The sequence below is a fragment of the Seriola aureovittata genome, chromosome 12 (genome assembly GCF_021018895.1).
Source record: "Seriola aureovittata isolate HTS-2021-v1 ecotype China chromosome 12, ASM2101889v1, whole genome shotgun sequence".
Lineage (NCBI taxonomy): Eukaryota > Metazoa > Chordata > Actinopteri > Carangiformes > Carangidae > Seriola > Seriola aureovittata.
This window is the reverse complement of record NC_079375.1, coordinates 22471553-22487598: the sequence shown is the minus strand read 5'-3', so window position 1 is coordinate 22487598 and position 16046 is coordinate 22471553. Positions and strand designations below refer to the sequence as shown.

Sequence of the window (16046 nt, the reverse complement as noted above, 5' to 3'; positions counted from 1 at the left end):
AGTGACGAGACGGGACGGAGTGATGTGTAACAGTTTTGGACGCCACAGACAAATGGCAGCAGATGAGGAAACACTTGTATACATCGTTCTACAGGGCATGGACAAATTAGCTGTTCTGTTGTTCAATTTGAAGGACTCTGTTAGCATGCTAACACAAATGCTGGACCAGTCCTCATAGACAAGTGTCGCCCTAAATAAGGTTTAAACCGCCATGTGTCGCTGCAGTAACACGACTGGCTTGATATCAACGGTTATGAAGCAGACGATTGGCATTTTCAGGGGAGGGGTGGTTTTGTCCGTCCTGTGATTCATTTTCTTTACAATGAGTATTACAGACTCAGAGCGCTGCTAGCACAGCTGTAGGCCTTTGTTTGAATTCAACTAAAGCGACCAGAGAAGACTGATGTATGATATGTGACTAAGTGAAACATGCTCTGATTCAGTTACCACATTTATGTTGCCAACACTGCTGCTTTTACTGCTGGAATCTAGTCTGAAAGAAATTAAAGCTCGCAGCTCCAAAGCTTGTCAAACTAACCCCTAATTCATGACGGCACTGTGTATAACACTACACTGATTAAAGCAAATATTACTAGTTTTCCAGTCACTGTGCTGTAGTGTGATTTAATACTTTCATATTGATAATGTGTTGATTATGGGCCATAACTGGGAATAACCAAGCTGAGATTGGTTGTGGGCAGATTCGCTGTAGCACTTAACTCGGCTACAGCAGTCAGTCATGTGTGGCAAGACACTGGTAACCTATTGTGCTGACATTCAAATCAGTTCAAATCAGACGTGTTAAGCAGCAGTGATGACTAACTAACCAGATCCTGTGCGTCACCTTACAACCCTTGCCTCCTTTCCTTCCCTCTCTCACTCTCTCTCTCTCTCACACACACACACACACTCTCTTTCTCTCTGTGTCACATGACTACTTCTCCTCTTTCGCATCCTCTGCCCTCCTCGCTCGTCCATGCCCTCCGCTCCCTGACTCACAAGCTCCTTCAGGGCCACAGAGAGAAGTGGCCAACGCATAAATATTAGCTCAAGGTCACGGTCACAGAGCTCATACTGGGCTATGCATAATCATGAATTCAGCTCCTGCAAAAAGCCTCTTCACTTCACATACTCCCTATGTCACATTAATGCTCACTGGCTAGAAACGCACTGTATTTCCCTCCACTGACACGGCTAACCTTGAAGGGTTAACCTCAGGTGATAATTCCACGCTCCAACTCCAATTTGCACTTTATTTTCTGTTACTACATTACCCTGGGTTGTTGAGGTTACACACACATACCAAGCTGCATTTCCAGGGTTATCTACAACAGCATTTTTATTTCAACTTGAAAAAGGCGCAGATGTATTCTAAGAGGTTCATATACTCTCAGAGATAAAAATTGTGCCATTCTCACATCTGGGGGAATGATGCTTTAAATTCAGATGCTCGCTTTGCTGATTTGTTCAACATTATCCCAAGATGAAACACGGGGGTATAAAGAGAGAAGGAAGATTGGAAGTAAAGAAGAGAAAGGAAGCCTGTGTTTCCTTTGAATTCCATCTTTAATAGACTCCACAGATTCTCCTCTTTTCATCCTCTTCTTTTCCCCTTCTAGCCTTGTTCCCTCAGTCATCCCGTCTATTATTTTCTCTATGTGATCCTGCACCCACTCAGCACTGAGGCACATTTGAATGTGGCCTCCACAGGGGCTTGAAATAACATGGTATTTAACTGCTTTCTCCATTCTCTCACTCTCTCTCCCTTACTCTCTTGTATTTCCCTCCGTGTAAACCCTGCCTGTTCCTGCGCTGATGCCCCTGATTCCCAGCTGCCTCTTTTCATAACCCTCTCTCTCTCTCTCTCTCTCTCCGGTCTTCCTTTCTTCAGCTCGCTTCAGGCCTTTATGGGCTGTGAGGTCAGCTTTAGAAACGTGTGTGATCTCTCACTCCTTCTCCTCCTCTCTTTTTCCTCTAACTGCCTCACACGTTCTCCCTCTCTTCCAATTGTAAGCCATTAACCTTTCCTCACTTTCAACCACTCACTTTTTCCCTCATATCCATCCTCTGTATATCCACATGCTATTAACGCTGCCCTCACTGTACTGAACATCCCTCTCTCTTTTTTTTAATCTCTCTGGTTTTACCCCTCTTCTTCTGCATCATCCCTCCTTGGTCCTGCATGACACTCTTGCTCTCTTCTCTCCGCTGTCTTGTTATCCCCCTCCTCTCTCCTCCCTCCCTCCCTCCCTCCAACACTGTAGTCTCACTCTCTAATTGCTGTCTCACCCCTGCTGTGCTCGGACCCGCAGGCTAAATGATTTCTACAGGGAGAGTAAGAGTGGAAGCACGTGAACACACAGAACTGTTTGCAAGGGGGGCATTTTTTTAATTATTATTGATGAGTTCTTTGTCAGAAGGTGCGTGTGTGTTTACAGATAGTGCTGCCCTCCTGTTGGCACAGTCACACGTTGATCTTATGTTTCATTTTTTATCTTTTGTGACTCTGTGCCGCTCTACTCTCTCCTTCTCTCAGTTTCATAAAGGACACTTTTATCTCAGTAACATTATCTATGACTTTGAAGCAGGACTTACAAGTATGTGCGTTCTGTGATGTGTTCGTGTGCAAACACAGTGTGGATTTTTACCAGTTTTTTGACATAAATATGTAGGTCACCCTCATTTCAAGTCATGATAGGAGATTACAGCAGCAGAGGAAGAAGTATCTTTTTTAGAAGTATCTTTCACCTACGTAAAAGTTGCAATAGAAAGAATATTTTTCTTCAAGGTACCATATTGTATAACAGTAGATGTCCATGTCTTTTTTGATTTTAAAGCAGATCTAGGTTCTATATTAATACACAGAGAAATGCACACAGCCTGTATTCAGAAACTCGGCCTGAAAAAAGACAAACCGTCAGGACTTCTGTAATTTTGTGATGTCACACAACAAAGCCGTCGCCGCTCTCAGCCATTCACCAAGCCCCGCCCACTGTTCAACATTGCAGGATTTGGTTTCTCTGAGTGTTTTAGCTGAAATCTGCTATTTTTTTTATTAGATCACTCAGAAAACAGTGAGCCAATCAGAAGAGAGGCTCAGATCCTCTCTTCTGATTGGCTCACCGACCTGTTGTTACTAGAGCTCCAAAGAGAAGCCTGAGAGAGGAGAGGAATAAAACTACATTGAGATGTTTTCTGGTTCTTAAAACCACAAATATAACATCCGTGTAAAATATGTGGGACCTTTAAGTAAATGTATAAAAATATGACTTTGAGCATTTACTTAAAGTTATAAGATTTCAGTTGTGGTTGATTGAGGTGAAACCTGTGGTTACTGCTGGTAACTCCCAGCGTGCCATTTGAAAATGACACATTTATCAATCACTGGGGGCACAAAATGCTCTTTGAAAACCTACTCAACTTGAGATCTTAATAAAATGCTCTGAGTTTGTGTGAATTTGCTCCGGTGTGTGCATGAGTTGTTTCCTTTGAATTCCTTGTGTTGTTGAGTAAATCCTCTAATGCCTATAGCAGGAGAAATGTCAGCCATAAACAACATCAAACAACTAGCTTTGATATTATCAAAATGTTAAAAGATTATAAGTTTAAAGGGGTAATCCAGCAATTGAGTCATATATAGTCATTTCCATAAAGTTGCAAAAGAAAAAAAAGGGAGTGGTCAAAATCATTGCAGCAGAGGATGAATTATCCCTACTCTAGTCAAGCTTTAAAAAGACTGGGTACAGATACTACACTTCCCATGATGCAACTTTACAATGTCTTTGGTTAATGTGTTTAGTGTCCCAAGTCTATATCACAGACGTCCTGATAAAATTTGAGGTCTCAAGCCCAAGCTGAGTTATTTTCTCAGGCTTTAAGAAAGTTCTTCCATAGACATGGATTTTTTTTTTTTTTTTTTTACAGCTGTTTTCACAGTTTGATTGATGTGTTATAAAATTCATGTGGGGTGCATCTTTAAAGTGTCTATAAAAGATCAGAACCACACTCAGTATCCTGAATGTCCTCTTTCAGTATCATATGATCATATGTATAATAATAGTGTATTATTATCATAAAAATAATCACCTGTACGTGTTGTTGAATGTATATATTGCTGGGTAGTTTAATATACAAACATGCATCATATTGTATTTGTTGATATGTTTTGTATGTAAGGTAACTATAGCTTTGAAATGAATGCACTGGAGTAGAAGAATAAAGTCACATGAAATAGAAATACGAGTTAAGTAAAAGCGCTGTACCTCAAAAATTGCACTTGATTAAATGAACTTAATAACCTTCCACCACTGGCACGTAGCTAATGAGGAACGGGCTTTGCTAGAATGAGAGTCATAGACGAACACTGTGTGCACGCACACGTACACAGTTTCAAACACCAGCACTAAACTTCCTGTGACAGCCTCCCTCTCGCTTTGCATCACACCGCCAACTTCCTGCGAGCGCTTTCGCAATATCATGTGTGCACACGTTGCACCCAGAGGCGCCACGCAGAGGCACAGGAGTTATCAATAACAGAACGGTCAATAACCGTGTTATTTATACATCTTTAGAGGGCCTTGGGCAGGAGGAATCCTTTAACTTCATTTTGCAGAGCAATTTTCAGCAGTGAATGTTAATGAATGATTCCACATAATACGAAAGCTAAGTATGTGCTACTCGGAGAATTGGTTGGTATTGTTCGCCGTGTCACAACCTGAAAGTATTTAATTACTGCTTCAAATTGACATCTACATATTTTATATTCACACCGTGCTGCAGAGTGAGTGTCATGTGTGGCAAAGACTATAATGTTAATTGTGTAATACAGGCACATTTCACTAACTATGAATTATGTATGTTCATGCTGATGTTAATGATATGCTAATGATGATGATAGCCTAAGTCCATTTCCTGTTGCGCTGATAAATTACATATGCATGTGTCGCCGACTTGCCAGGTAGCTCCTGCACTTGCGTTGTTATAAAAAGGTGAAACAGGGCGAGATAGAGACGCTGGAATTTCCTCACAGAGAGGAAGAAGCGACTATATATGTCACGTTTTCTCCCCACACAAGTCTCAGCGAGTTTGCATTTCAAGAGGAGAGTGAGGGGGGGAAGAAAAAGCTAATCAGAAAGGGGTGTTTTTTTCCTAATCCCAGCTCTGCTGAGGCGCCTTTTCTCCTCAAGAAAAATCTGTGTTTCTTTCGCACTGCCTCTGCAATCACTTGAAACCCCATTACAGACCATGTGACAGCATCAATTAAATTCACAATTATCACGGGGCAGACACACTCCAGCGTGAGAAAATATAGTAACATGGCATCGTCTGCAAAGCCTTTGTGTGTGTGTGTGTGTGTGTGTGTGTGTGTGTGTGTGTGAGTGAGAGAGAGAGAGAGAGTGTGTTGATCGAGAGCAGGAAACTGAGTCAGACAATTCACTACTCAAGAGTGTTTCTTGTCCTTTTTGGCAACTCTTGTGAACCTGAACGACTCTCCAAAAGCAAGATGCTCGAGTGAATATAAACTTAGATCTCTGACAGCATAAAGACGTTTCAATGGCCACTCCAACAGCAGCCAATTAACAACTGCTAACAAACCAGCTGCTTGTTCTAAATACACAATGAGCTGTTTTTGATAAGTCTTCTAACAGTCTGAAATCAGAGGAAGTACTTATAAATATCCCTAGAAAAATTACACTGGGTGCTGCCACTGTGTCCACAAAGTTGGCCCGTAATTCATTATCAGTTTAGCAGCAGAGCCTTTGTCTCCCATTGACATCACAGATTAGAGTCTTGGCTCTTGTTTCCAGCTTTAGTAGAGATTTATCCAGACCAAACTGTCCGAGATCACACACACACACACACACACAAAAACAACACGAATCAGAGTTGCGGTGGATTTTTAAAGAGGCCACAGTTAAAGAATCACACCTCCAGATATACATGGTTTGTGTGTGTGTTTGTGTGTGAATGTGAATGTGAATGTGAACGCGGTACAGTCGACTCGAAGGAGAGACACGTGTTGTGAGTCACAGGCAACTGTGGCTGCAGCTGATTTAGCCTGAATTTGGACTGAGCTGGATCTGGCAGGTGGAGCTGTTCTGGCCTGTACAGTCAATTTCTTCACGCTCTCCATCCCAGCTCTCTCTATTAAAGCACAATCAGGTCCCCGAGAGGCGAAAAAAACAAGGAAGCGTGTCCGCATTGATCTCTCTCTACCTATAGCACCGGCCTACACTGGAGCAGAGCAGGAGATTAAAAATTCATAAGCGTATTAAGATCTATAAGAGCATTATTCATGTGTGCCGTCACTGTCTAATACAGTAGGGTACTAATCATACGCATCTCTAGCCCAGCACACACACACACACACACACACAGCCACAATAGCGTTCTGGGTGTACTCCAAGTGTCAGCACTATCATATGGGCATGTGTGTGGCCTGGCGTTGTTCCCTCCTTGAGTGCCATACAATGTGCTGGCATAAATACCTGCTTGACACAGCAGATTGGCACTAATGGCTTTACATGCAGCGCCATCTGTAAGCTGAACCATTAGCTCTTGCATCTTCTCCATGGCCACTAACAGTGGCTCGTCGCATTCACTTCAGAGCATCATCAGTTATAGAGCAAAGGCGAAAAAAAAAAAAGAACAGGCAAATTGAATATTGGCTAATCATCGATGCACTCAAGGAGACTGTATACGAAGCGCTGCAGAGCTCTGCCCATCTGTGTGCACCTGGATATTAAAATCTAAAAACACAAAGCAATTTGGGCCATTTGGTCTATCGAGTGTGAGACACCTCCCGCTGAGCTGAAGCTCTTAACTACCAGCCCAACTTTGAGACACACACACACACACACACACAAACGCTTCTTACTCTGTGGCTTCCAACAGCCTGCAGCAGTCACGCAGGGATCATTACTATTCATTTGCTCAGCAAACTGGCCACACAGGCTTATAAATTAGCTCATCTACCGCAGCTGGGTACTGAGACAGTTGGCACATGCTGAGGACTGAGAGCGCAGCCATTACAGTGCGGGGCTGCGAGACACCTTCTGTCCAGTCAACGTGACCTCCTCCACGCTCATCTGCTCACTCTTTCAAAGGAGGAGGGAGGGAGGGAGAGAGGGAGGGAGGGAGGGAGTGTGTGTTGGGCACTGGCGGTGAGACATGCCCAGTGTCTAATAAATTACATAGCAGAGCAATAGGCCTACAGCCCTGTGTGTGTTGTGCTGAGGGAGAATGCGGTGATAAATCCTGTCAAACCAAGTGTAAATCAGTCCGAATGAAACAGCATTAGCGGGACCTCTGACCATGAGGGAAGAGAGCTGACAGATCTGATCTACAGTGAAATGAGGGAGCACTCGGACTACTCTTGCTTTCTGCCTTGGGGGGAGGATCAATGGTAGGAGGAAAAAGTAAAGCTATTAATTCTCCGGGATATGTCAATTCCCATTGGCGGGGGCAGATTGGTAGTGATCATGACTTGCCCCATGGGCAGACGGGAGCTGAGGCTTTTCGCTGCGCCTCAGTTCACCATTGATTCATTGGAGTCTTTACGGCTACCTGGAACGCACCACATCGCAATGGAGTGATTGTAAATCAATTCCAATTGTAAGTTCATAGCACTGCACAGAAAAACTCTGAGCGCGACTGTGCGCTTAAATTACACTAACCACAAGCTGTGTACCTGTGTGGAGAAGCTATGGTTAAATAAGCCACGTGACAGACTAGAGTATGAAAGAAGTTTTTCTTTTTCCTTACCCGTCCGATGAGCACAGGTTCAGGCCCGGCGTATTCTTCGATCACGAAGAACTGGTTCCAGATCCAGCTCCTCCTGCTGCGAGAGCGCGGCCCCCTCCCCTGCGCGCGGTCACGCACCTCCTCCTTCACCTCTGACTCAGCTTCTTCAAACACGAGGCCCTTCCCGTCGTCGGGGACGACAGCTTGCATCCCGGCGTCTTTAGCGTCGCGGCTCCATTCGGGAGCTGGGTGGAGCTTCAGGACGTGACTGCTGTTGACAAGCTTCTTGTCTTCATCTGCGGGGTACTGAGCCGTGCTGAGTTCTGTTTGAGCGGTGTGAACCGACTCCGTTAATGGGTCTCTGCGGGAATCTGCTGCTCTGTTCCCCAGTCTTAATCCCAGGTGCTGCATTGTCAGCACAGACGGAGGAGAATCGTTTGTTTCAGAGGGAACGTACAGGGGGAGATGCTTTGCCGATATAAATGGTGGTTGCGTTTGGCTGATCACTACGTCTTCCTCGGGGCCGAGACTGACCTCGCTGCGAGGTGTTGACAGAACACGCACGAGGTGTTTGCTCTTGCTATCTCCATTATCTGAACCCCGCATTCCTAAGTTGTCCTGCCCTTTACTTAAAGATGGCTTGACTTCGCTTAGCGGATTAATACGAGTGTCAGCGCCCTGGTCTCGATTAAGATCTGGAGTGGTGACGGGGCTTACATAAGGAAATGCAGTCTGATTATCAAATCCAGTATGAGGCTGAGTGACAGCAGTATCTTGTCTGGGCATTTTCTGAGCCTCTAACTGTCCGTGATTAACGTCAATCAAATCTCTCTTCCTGCTCCGGCTGCCCTTGCTCGGAAAGTTCAAGCCGGGAACGCTCTGCATTTGGGAATTGACGATCCTGACTAAGTTCTCTTTTGACAGCAGCTTCAGGACGCCGTAGCTGCCGGTGAGGTTCAGCTTTCGGTTTGACTCTATGCTGAATCCTTTCCCTGGCACACCTGTGGTATGGACGTTCAAATCAGGTCTGCTCCTGGATCTAGAGCCTGATTTAAACCTGGTTTTATTGGAGTGTAGATCGGGTTTGTGATGGATTGTGAACGTCGTCCCTGTCTTGATGGACTCAGCACTCTTGGTGTTGTTCTTTACCTTCTTCACATCCTGGTTTAACTCCTTGTTGTTGGCTAAAACGCGCGGAGTCGTTTCTTTCTTACTGACAGAGTCGACCTCGCGCTTGGGCTTGAAAGCTTGCCTCTCCTTGTTCGCCACAGATGGAGCGCCACGATTCGGCGACATCTTGGAATAAGAAAAAGACCCGGCGTCACCTGCCGGCTCACGATTAATCAGGTTCCTAAGAGTCACCACTGGCATTGCGTTTGCATCCACGCTCGCATCCCGTTGGTCCGCAGCTCTCACCATGTGCGATCCGCCCACTCCTCTCCTCCGTAGGATCTTACTGGCCGAGGCGTTTCCCGCGAGCCCCTCCCACAGGCACAGGGAAACCAGTAGAAGCAGATTTCTGGTAATCATCTTGTCTTGTGGCGAGATGTCCTAATTTAAGAGAGGTTTGCTGTGAGGCAGGCCTTGTTTTCCAGTTGTCTTCATTCTCCCCTCTGTTTTGCCTCTTTTCTTAATGCCCCCCTCCTCTCACTCTCCCATTCTGTGCCCTTCACACTGAGCTGGAGGGCAGGTGTCAGTCACTCCTCCTCTTCTGGTTTTTTTTTTTCCACGCTGCCTAATATCTCCCTCTATCTCACCAAGCCGCTCGCTGCTGTTTTTTTCCCCGCTCCTCTTGCGAAGCGTCTCATTCAGTTTTCCACAGAGGGTTGAACACCCTGAGAGAAAAGATAAAGATAATTAAGTTAAAACTTTAATCATTGCGCTGCGTTAATTAAAAGTGGAGCGGCACAGACAGGTAGAACTCACAGACGAGCAGACAGGACAGACCTTTTAACAGAGCGGCAATCACATTTTCACAGGGCTTTTTGGGCCCAGAACACACATCCATTTATACCTTCATAATGACCCAAGTGTTTTTTCTTACATCTATTAGACAGACAGGGACAAAGTTATCATCATACTATTCTACATGGAAAAAAAAAAAAGATAGGATAACGCTATTAGAAATCGCTCTGAGCATTTATTAGTGAGAGCGACTGTCAAGGATTTCTGACTGCAGTGCAAGAAGGGGCCGGCTAGGATATGAAACTAGCTTCATATGGCTTTGATGTGTGATTAATTAGCTGGATTAATATTGTGCTTTGATCAGTCGGTTTGAATGTCAATACAGATGCAAGCCGTAGATGCAGATGCACTTTGTTGTGCGCGGCGCCTTTTCGAGCGATCTAAAAGGTTTCCTTGGCGTGTCTCTCATGCACTCGAGGCCTCAAGTGGAAATCCTATGCCAACTCAAAATGTCAGATATCAATCAGTGTGCTTGTTTTAAAAGATGAGAGCAGGCGCACTTCAGTAGTGTTTCAGTACCATCGGCCTCCACGTCTGACAAGTTCATAGCGTGACGATTTGCCAGACTGAATTAACACAAAAACCGTTTGCGCATGTTTGATTCAGAAAACTCCAAAATACTCTCAGTCCCTCGGAAAGACTGCATCCTACATTCCCCACAATGCAACGCAACAGTGTTTTTCACTAGAAATACCCTCTGCCCGGTAAACGCCCACATCTTTTAAACTCCACGTACTCACACGGTAACGTTCATACAGGACACAAATTAAAGGGATAACATGAATAAGTCATGCTCTATGCGGCACGTATGAAAATGCTGAGCAGGCGCAAGGGAAAGATCTAAGTGACTGAGAGAGGGTTCATTGTTGGGGCACGGGCTGACAGGAGCTCCAGTCACACAGACTTCTCAACCGGCTCGTGTTTCAGTAGGAACAGTGGCTAAAGTTACATCTGCGTTCAGATCTATGGGGAAGACATGAGTAGGCCTACACAGAGCTGGAACATGTGACGCGATATGTAAGAAAAACAGATGAGCAGCTCTTCCTCAGGTGAGCGAGGACGTTCGATGCAGTGAGGCGATCGTCCACAGTTACATAGAGAGGGATATTATAGTAGAGTTGCAACACATAAACCCCTTATTACAAAGATGGATGCACATTTGAGAGGTCACTGGTGCCAAAAACCATCTGCACTCATCTGGAGATGTGGAGAAAAGTGATATGGTCAGCTGAGTCCTTCTCCATATCCTCAACAAGTGGGCGAGTGCAACGGCCTGGATGTCTGACGCCTGCAGTGGGGGGGGGATCTGTCGGTCTGTTGTTGGGGTCATTTTGCTGGTATGGTTTCATCCAAAACACCAAATGAGGGGATATCTTTTGGAAGAATGGTGTCCGTGTGTCTTGCCTTGGGGAACTGTTGGGTTTCTCTCTATAATAACCTGTAACGTGCTTTGAGATAATGTTCATTATGAGGAAACATTATACAACTGTTTTTAACAGGCTGAATAATATTTATAAATGATGAATAGTTGGTGCACTGCCCCTTTAAATTCCACTTTCCTGCGGACAAAACTATCAAACTCTGTAAAAAACTCTGTTTCCAGTGTTTTACGTATTTTGTGAAACTTGTGTGTTGCGGGTTACGCGGTGCCACTTTGATCTCGTCCTGTGCAGCGTGCTGTGGTTTTCCTGGGTGTCTGACACATGCTCCGCTGTGGCGCAGACAGACCCTGTCAGCATATTCACTGGGGCATGACTGAAGATGGGATGTTCCTCCTGGAATACTCTTCACCCTTCTCTTCTCTCAGCTTCTCCTCAACGTCCTCAGCTTCCTCTCTCTCAGCCTCTCTGTCTATAAGCAAATCCTTTTGATGAACAGAATTTAAAAAAAAAAAAAGATTATCCACCCCCCCCTCCTCTGCACTCTCTTTTTCCCACCTCTCCCACTCGCCACCTGTCTCTATCTATCTCCCTAAATCTCCCTCTATCCCTTCTCTTTCACTCACTATTGTTTTAGCATCCTGTCCTCTCAGCTGCTCGTTCCTATATCCTCTTTTCCTCTCTCTCATCCGTGTCAATCACGGCCCTGTCACTGCGTCCCTCACCCTCTGTGCACTTTGAAGCTTCAATCAATCAGCCAATCTCCGTCCTCGGCCTCGCAACATTGGAAGTGACAGGTGTCTCGCTGGCTACCATCTTGACGACAGGCTACAACACCATAATTGTGAATGTAAATCCGGTCGTCAAATGAAATAAAATGCTGCGAACGGGATATATCCACGAGTTATGCAAGACCGGCTGCAAAACGTTGGACAGATTTTACAGAATAAGTTATATATAAGCGTCACACAGGCCATTATAGCGGATGAGAGGCTGGGTTCGGCGGCGCGTTATCTCGAATGTACAGCATGAGGAGGTGATTGGGGTGAATTCAATGACAGAGCTCCTCTCTCTCCCAGAGGAACTTATCAGCTGGGAGTTTGATGGCCAGGCAATCATTGCCACGGGCACCTTGTTAACAAGCCTGGGGCAGGTGGCGGGATGCAGGGCAGAATATCAACATGGTACTGACGCCAGCTGAGCACAAATTTATAAAATTTTTTTGTGTGGGAGGTTCTGTCAGCGTGAGGTTCTTTGAAGCACTGAAGCAGGAATATATAAAAAATAAAAAATAAAACGCTTTTATTCTTCAATTCTTTTATCTTTCACACCATTTTCAAGGCCGAACTTTCACTCAGAGCAGAGTTAAGTCATTTCTGTAACGTCCTGATCTGTGTCACAGCCTTTCACATTATACCGTGCACCTTTGGGGAGAGCTGCGGTAATGGCATTACCCTGGGTGCACCGGCCTGTACAGCAGTAAGTAAAGATAATTGGGTGCTCTGATTTAAAGCACAAGGGAGCTCGTATTTCCTCATTAGAGATTTATATAAAGTAATAGTACGGCAAAATTGTTGTTTTCATCCTTGTGGAACCAGCGAGGATCAGGATGGAGTTTTCACCCATAGCCTTTATGTACCGTAGCGCAATTTCACAAAGAGTAAATAGAGATGACAGGATGCTACACTGTGTAGCTCCAGGGAGCTCTCACTTCCTAATTAGAGTTTTATGAAATGTATAGTTGAGGTAAAGAGTTTAAACCGAATGATTGTAACTGTACTGGATTTCTTTGTGATTTCTGTTGCACCTACAGCAAGTTTCTCAGTGAACTGATTAATTGGAGCCATAAATATCTTAATTAATTTCCCCTTACTGGTCCCATCCCAGCCTAAAACTCAAATGATCTTTTGGATCGTTAGCATTGGAGGCAGATCCTCACCATCGATTGCGAGCTGTCACCAACTTAACGAGACTGAAAATTTTAATTACGATTCACCTCCTCGCTTGCTGTCTATCTTCTTTTTCCTCTCGGTAACCCTCCTGTCCAACAGGCAAACGCAGACAATCGCGCCACCACGGCAGCAGCACACCCACCCACACACACACACACACACACACACACACCCTCTCCACAAAAATGAACCACTGCACACGTATGTTGACAATACATTCTTCCAAAAATGTATTTACTTATGTATAGCCAAAAAAAAAATCCCTGGACTCACAAAGCCACATTCATCCACCTTCTCAAATGCACATTCATGGCGACACACACAACCTCCCCGAACACACACAGAACTCCTCCTCTCACCACTTATATCTGCCCTAGTAAGAAAAATAGAGAAAGCTCCGGGGACTGCTTCAGTGGACGCAGTGAAGTCAAAGAGAAAAAAAGGGAGCACTCTCTCACACCAGGAGGAAGGAGAAGAAACAGCCACCCCAAAAGAATTATGCATGGGGTAAAAGAAAAAAGAAAAAAAGGGAAAGCTCCGGAAAAGAGACAGAGGAGGAGTAAAAGCAGGGGAAGTTTGGTGGAATGGGTTGTGGATGTGTGTAAGCATGCGTGTGTGAGAAGAGGACGGGCGGTGCAGAGGGGGCAGCGTGAGGAGGAGGACCGGGTCCCTCTTTAGAAGACTGACCGAGTAGTTTTTAAGTGCAAAGCGCCGTAAAGCGGCGCCGTCCTCGCCTTGAACCCTGGCAGATAAAAGCAGATCTGTCAGTGTGTGAGGAGGTGAAAAGCAGCGGGGGCTTTCGTCTATTAATGTATGAAAACCCTCTTCGCCAGTGTCCCCGGCCTCGTCTCCATCTCAGCCTTACTGATGCACTGACAGCAGGTGCTATCCTCCCAGGGGAGGCTATATCGCTTCAACCTATGGACATTAGATAATTCCCCAGAGGGGGGAGGTTTGCAGGGGAGGAGGAGGGAACAACAGCAGGTAAACAATGTGACAACTGTAAAGAAAAGAAAAAATAAAACAGCAGTATGAATTTAGAGTTTTGCATGGCAGAAGAGCTGTGAAATTCAGTCCACTTATGGGTGGCTGTTTGCCTATTGCTGAGATTAAGACTTAAAAGACTCAGTGTAACAGAGCAGCGACAGGGGGTTTTGGATTTGCTTGGCTTTCAGCTAGATCAATGAGGTTACATTAAATGGCAAGAGTCAGAGGCTTGTAGAAAACATCCAGCGAGAGCGATGCGTTTCAAACCACAGCATGTGCACGCAAAAGAGAAAACATGAGGGACGTTAAAAGGTCCGACATCGTTAGACGCCATTTTTACAATAAGGCGCAGGACTGAGCTACATTTTCAAAACTGCAGCTATTCATCAGTCAGCAACAGACGGAACAGCACGGCCATGTTTGTAGTGCAGTAGCTGAAACGCCGTGGCAAAACTCTAACCCTGTGAGATCATGAAAGTAGCTTTGAAGTAGCACACCACTGCCGGATAACAGGTCAAAAAAATTATGTTTGTATTTCTCCGTCAAGGTTTGAAGTCTGTGTGACGGAGCACTGGAGTCATGAGCTAGCTAGCAGAGTTAGCGGTGTGTGAGCCGTTTCTGTAACCCAGCTAATGTTGTTTGGTCCTTTAGCTTAATGTTGTGTGTTGTTTTGTAACAGTATTTGTTTTGGCGTAATGTAATTTAAAATCTCACTATTCTACATCATTATGAATAAAGTATTTTTCCAAGGGTAAAGTCAGATGTATCTTTTAACTCCTCACGCTAACAGTCAGCTAATGTAAATCTTGTCTGTTGATGCAGTTAGCTAACTGGCAGCTACTGAACGTCAACATCTAATCTCTACATAAAAAACTAGTTTGTGCGGTGCCGCCTCTTTTAATTTATCAATGTGTACTTTTCCACTCACTAAACAAATGAACCGCTTCCAGCAGAGCAAATGCAAACCCCTCCTCTGCCGCTGCTGCTGCTTTATCTTAGGCTACAGTATATAAACTGTGAGAGCTGCCATAAAGATCAAATAAATCTCGACAGGAGACAGTCCAGAGAATCACAATGCCAGCAGACGTGCCAATAGGTCACGACAGCGACAACATTTGTGGCCCATATTTTACTGCCTTGGCAAGAGTTCAAGTGGTCCTGAGTCTGATTTGTCTGGTCATAAGGTAAAGTGCTGGCTAAGAGCGTGTGGGTATACCAGCTGTGACAGCGCTGACCCACTGAACGCCTGTGATTTACTGCTCCTCATTCAGGCCTTTCAAAAATATAAATAATGCATGGATATTAGAGTGTATGCATTATTGGTAAAAAGGCACGAATTCATACTATGTCAGCCATCTGCTGTACACAGTGATAAATAAAATATACACAAAATTACCTAATTTTACTCAAACTTTTACAACCCTCTCAATATAGGAGAAATAGAATTTATAATCATTCATATTTGTTGGTAAAAACTGAGACAAACCCAAGACAGACAATACTGTAAATGTGTGTGGGCAGTCTGGTGAATAGTCCTGAATGCTTTCCCTTTGTGTGTTTTGCATTTTATCCAACATGGAGCTAAAGCGTCACAGGACTTGTTGAAGAGATAATATTGAAATATTCAGTGTAGGATTGTATTTTTATAATAAATGTGTTCCTGATGTGTGCGTACATTAAGATACAAATAGGAGGCTGACAAAGTGCAGCGATTAGTCACTTCCAGATGGCGTCAGACTGTCTCCAGCTGACCTGCGGATGCTGGTGTGGCAGAATACTTGCGATGCCGTGAGTTGGCACAGCCTCGTTTCCCAGATCAGCAACACTGGGCGTTAGTGCTTGTGTGAATGTAAAAGGCTTTTTTCTTACATCAAGCCTAAAGAACTGTAAATAATTTGTTGGTGGGTAGGAACCTTCCTTTTTAGTGTTGACAGTCGGAGAGCACACTTTTAATGACTGAGTAAATGCATAAAACAACACAGTGGTTGACAGGTAGATTGTGATATCATTAGAGTCCACT

The 16046-nt window shown here is 44.7% G+C and overlaps 1 protein-coding gene across 1 annotated transcript in view; it reads right to left on the bottom strand.

The window, feature by feature from the left end:
* LOC130178997 (uncharacterized) overlaps positions 1-16046 on the bottom strand; it is a 141283-nt gene that overhangs the window by 80948 nt on the left and 44289 nt on the right. The window contains exon 2 of the mRNA XM_056391689.1: positions 7765-9578. Coding sequence (XP_056247664.1) covers positions 7765-9273 — 1509 coding nt within the window. The 5' untranslated portion in view covers positions 9274-9578. The remainder of the gene's footprint in view (positions 1-7764; positions 9579-16046) is intronic.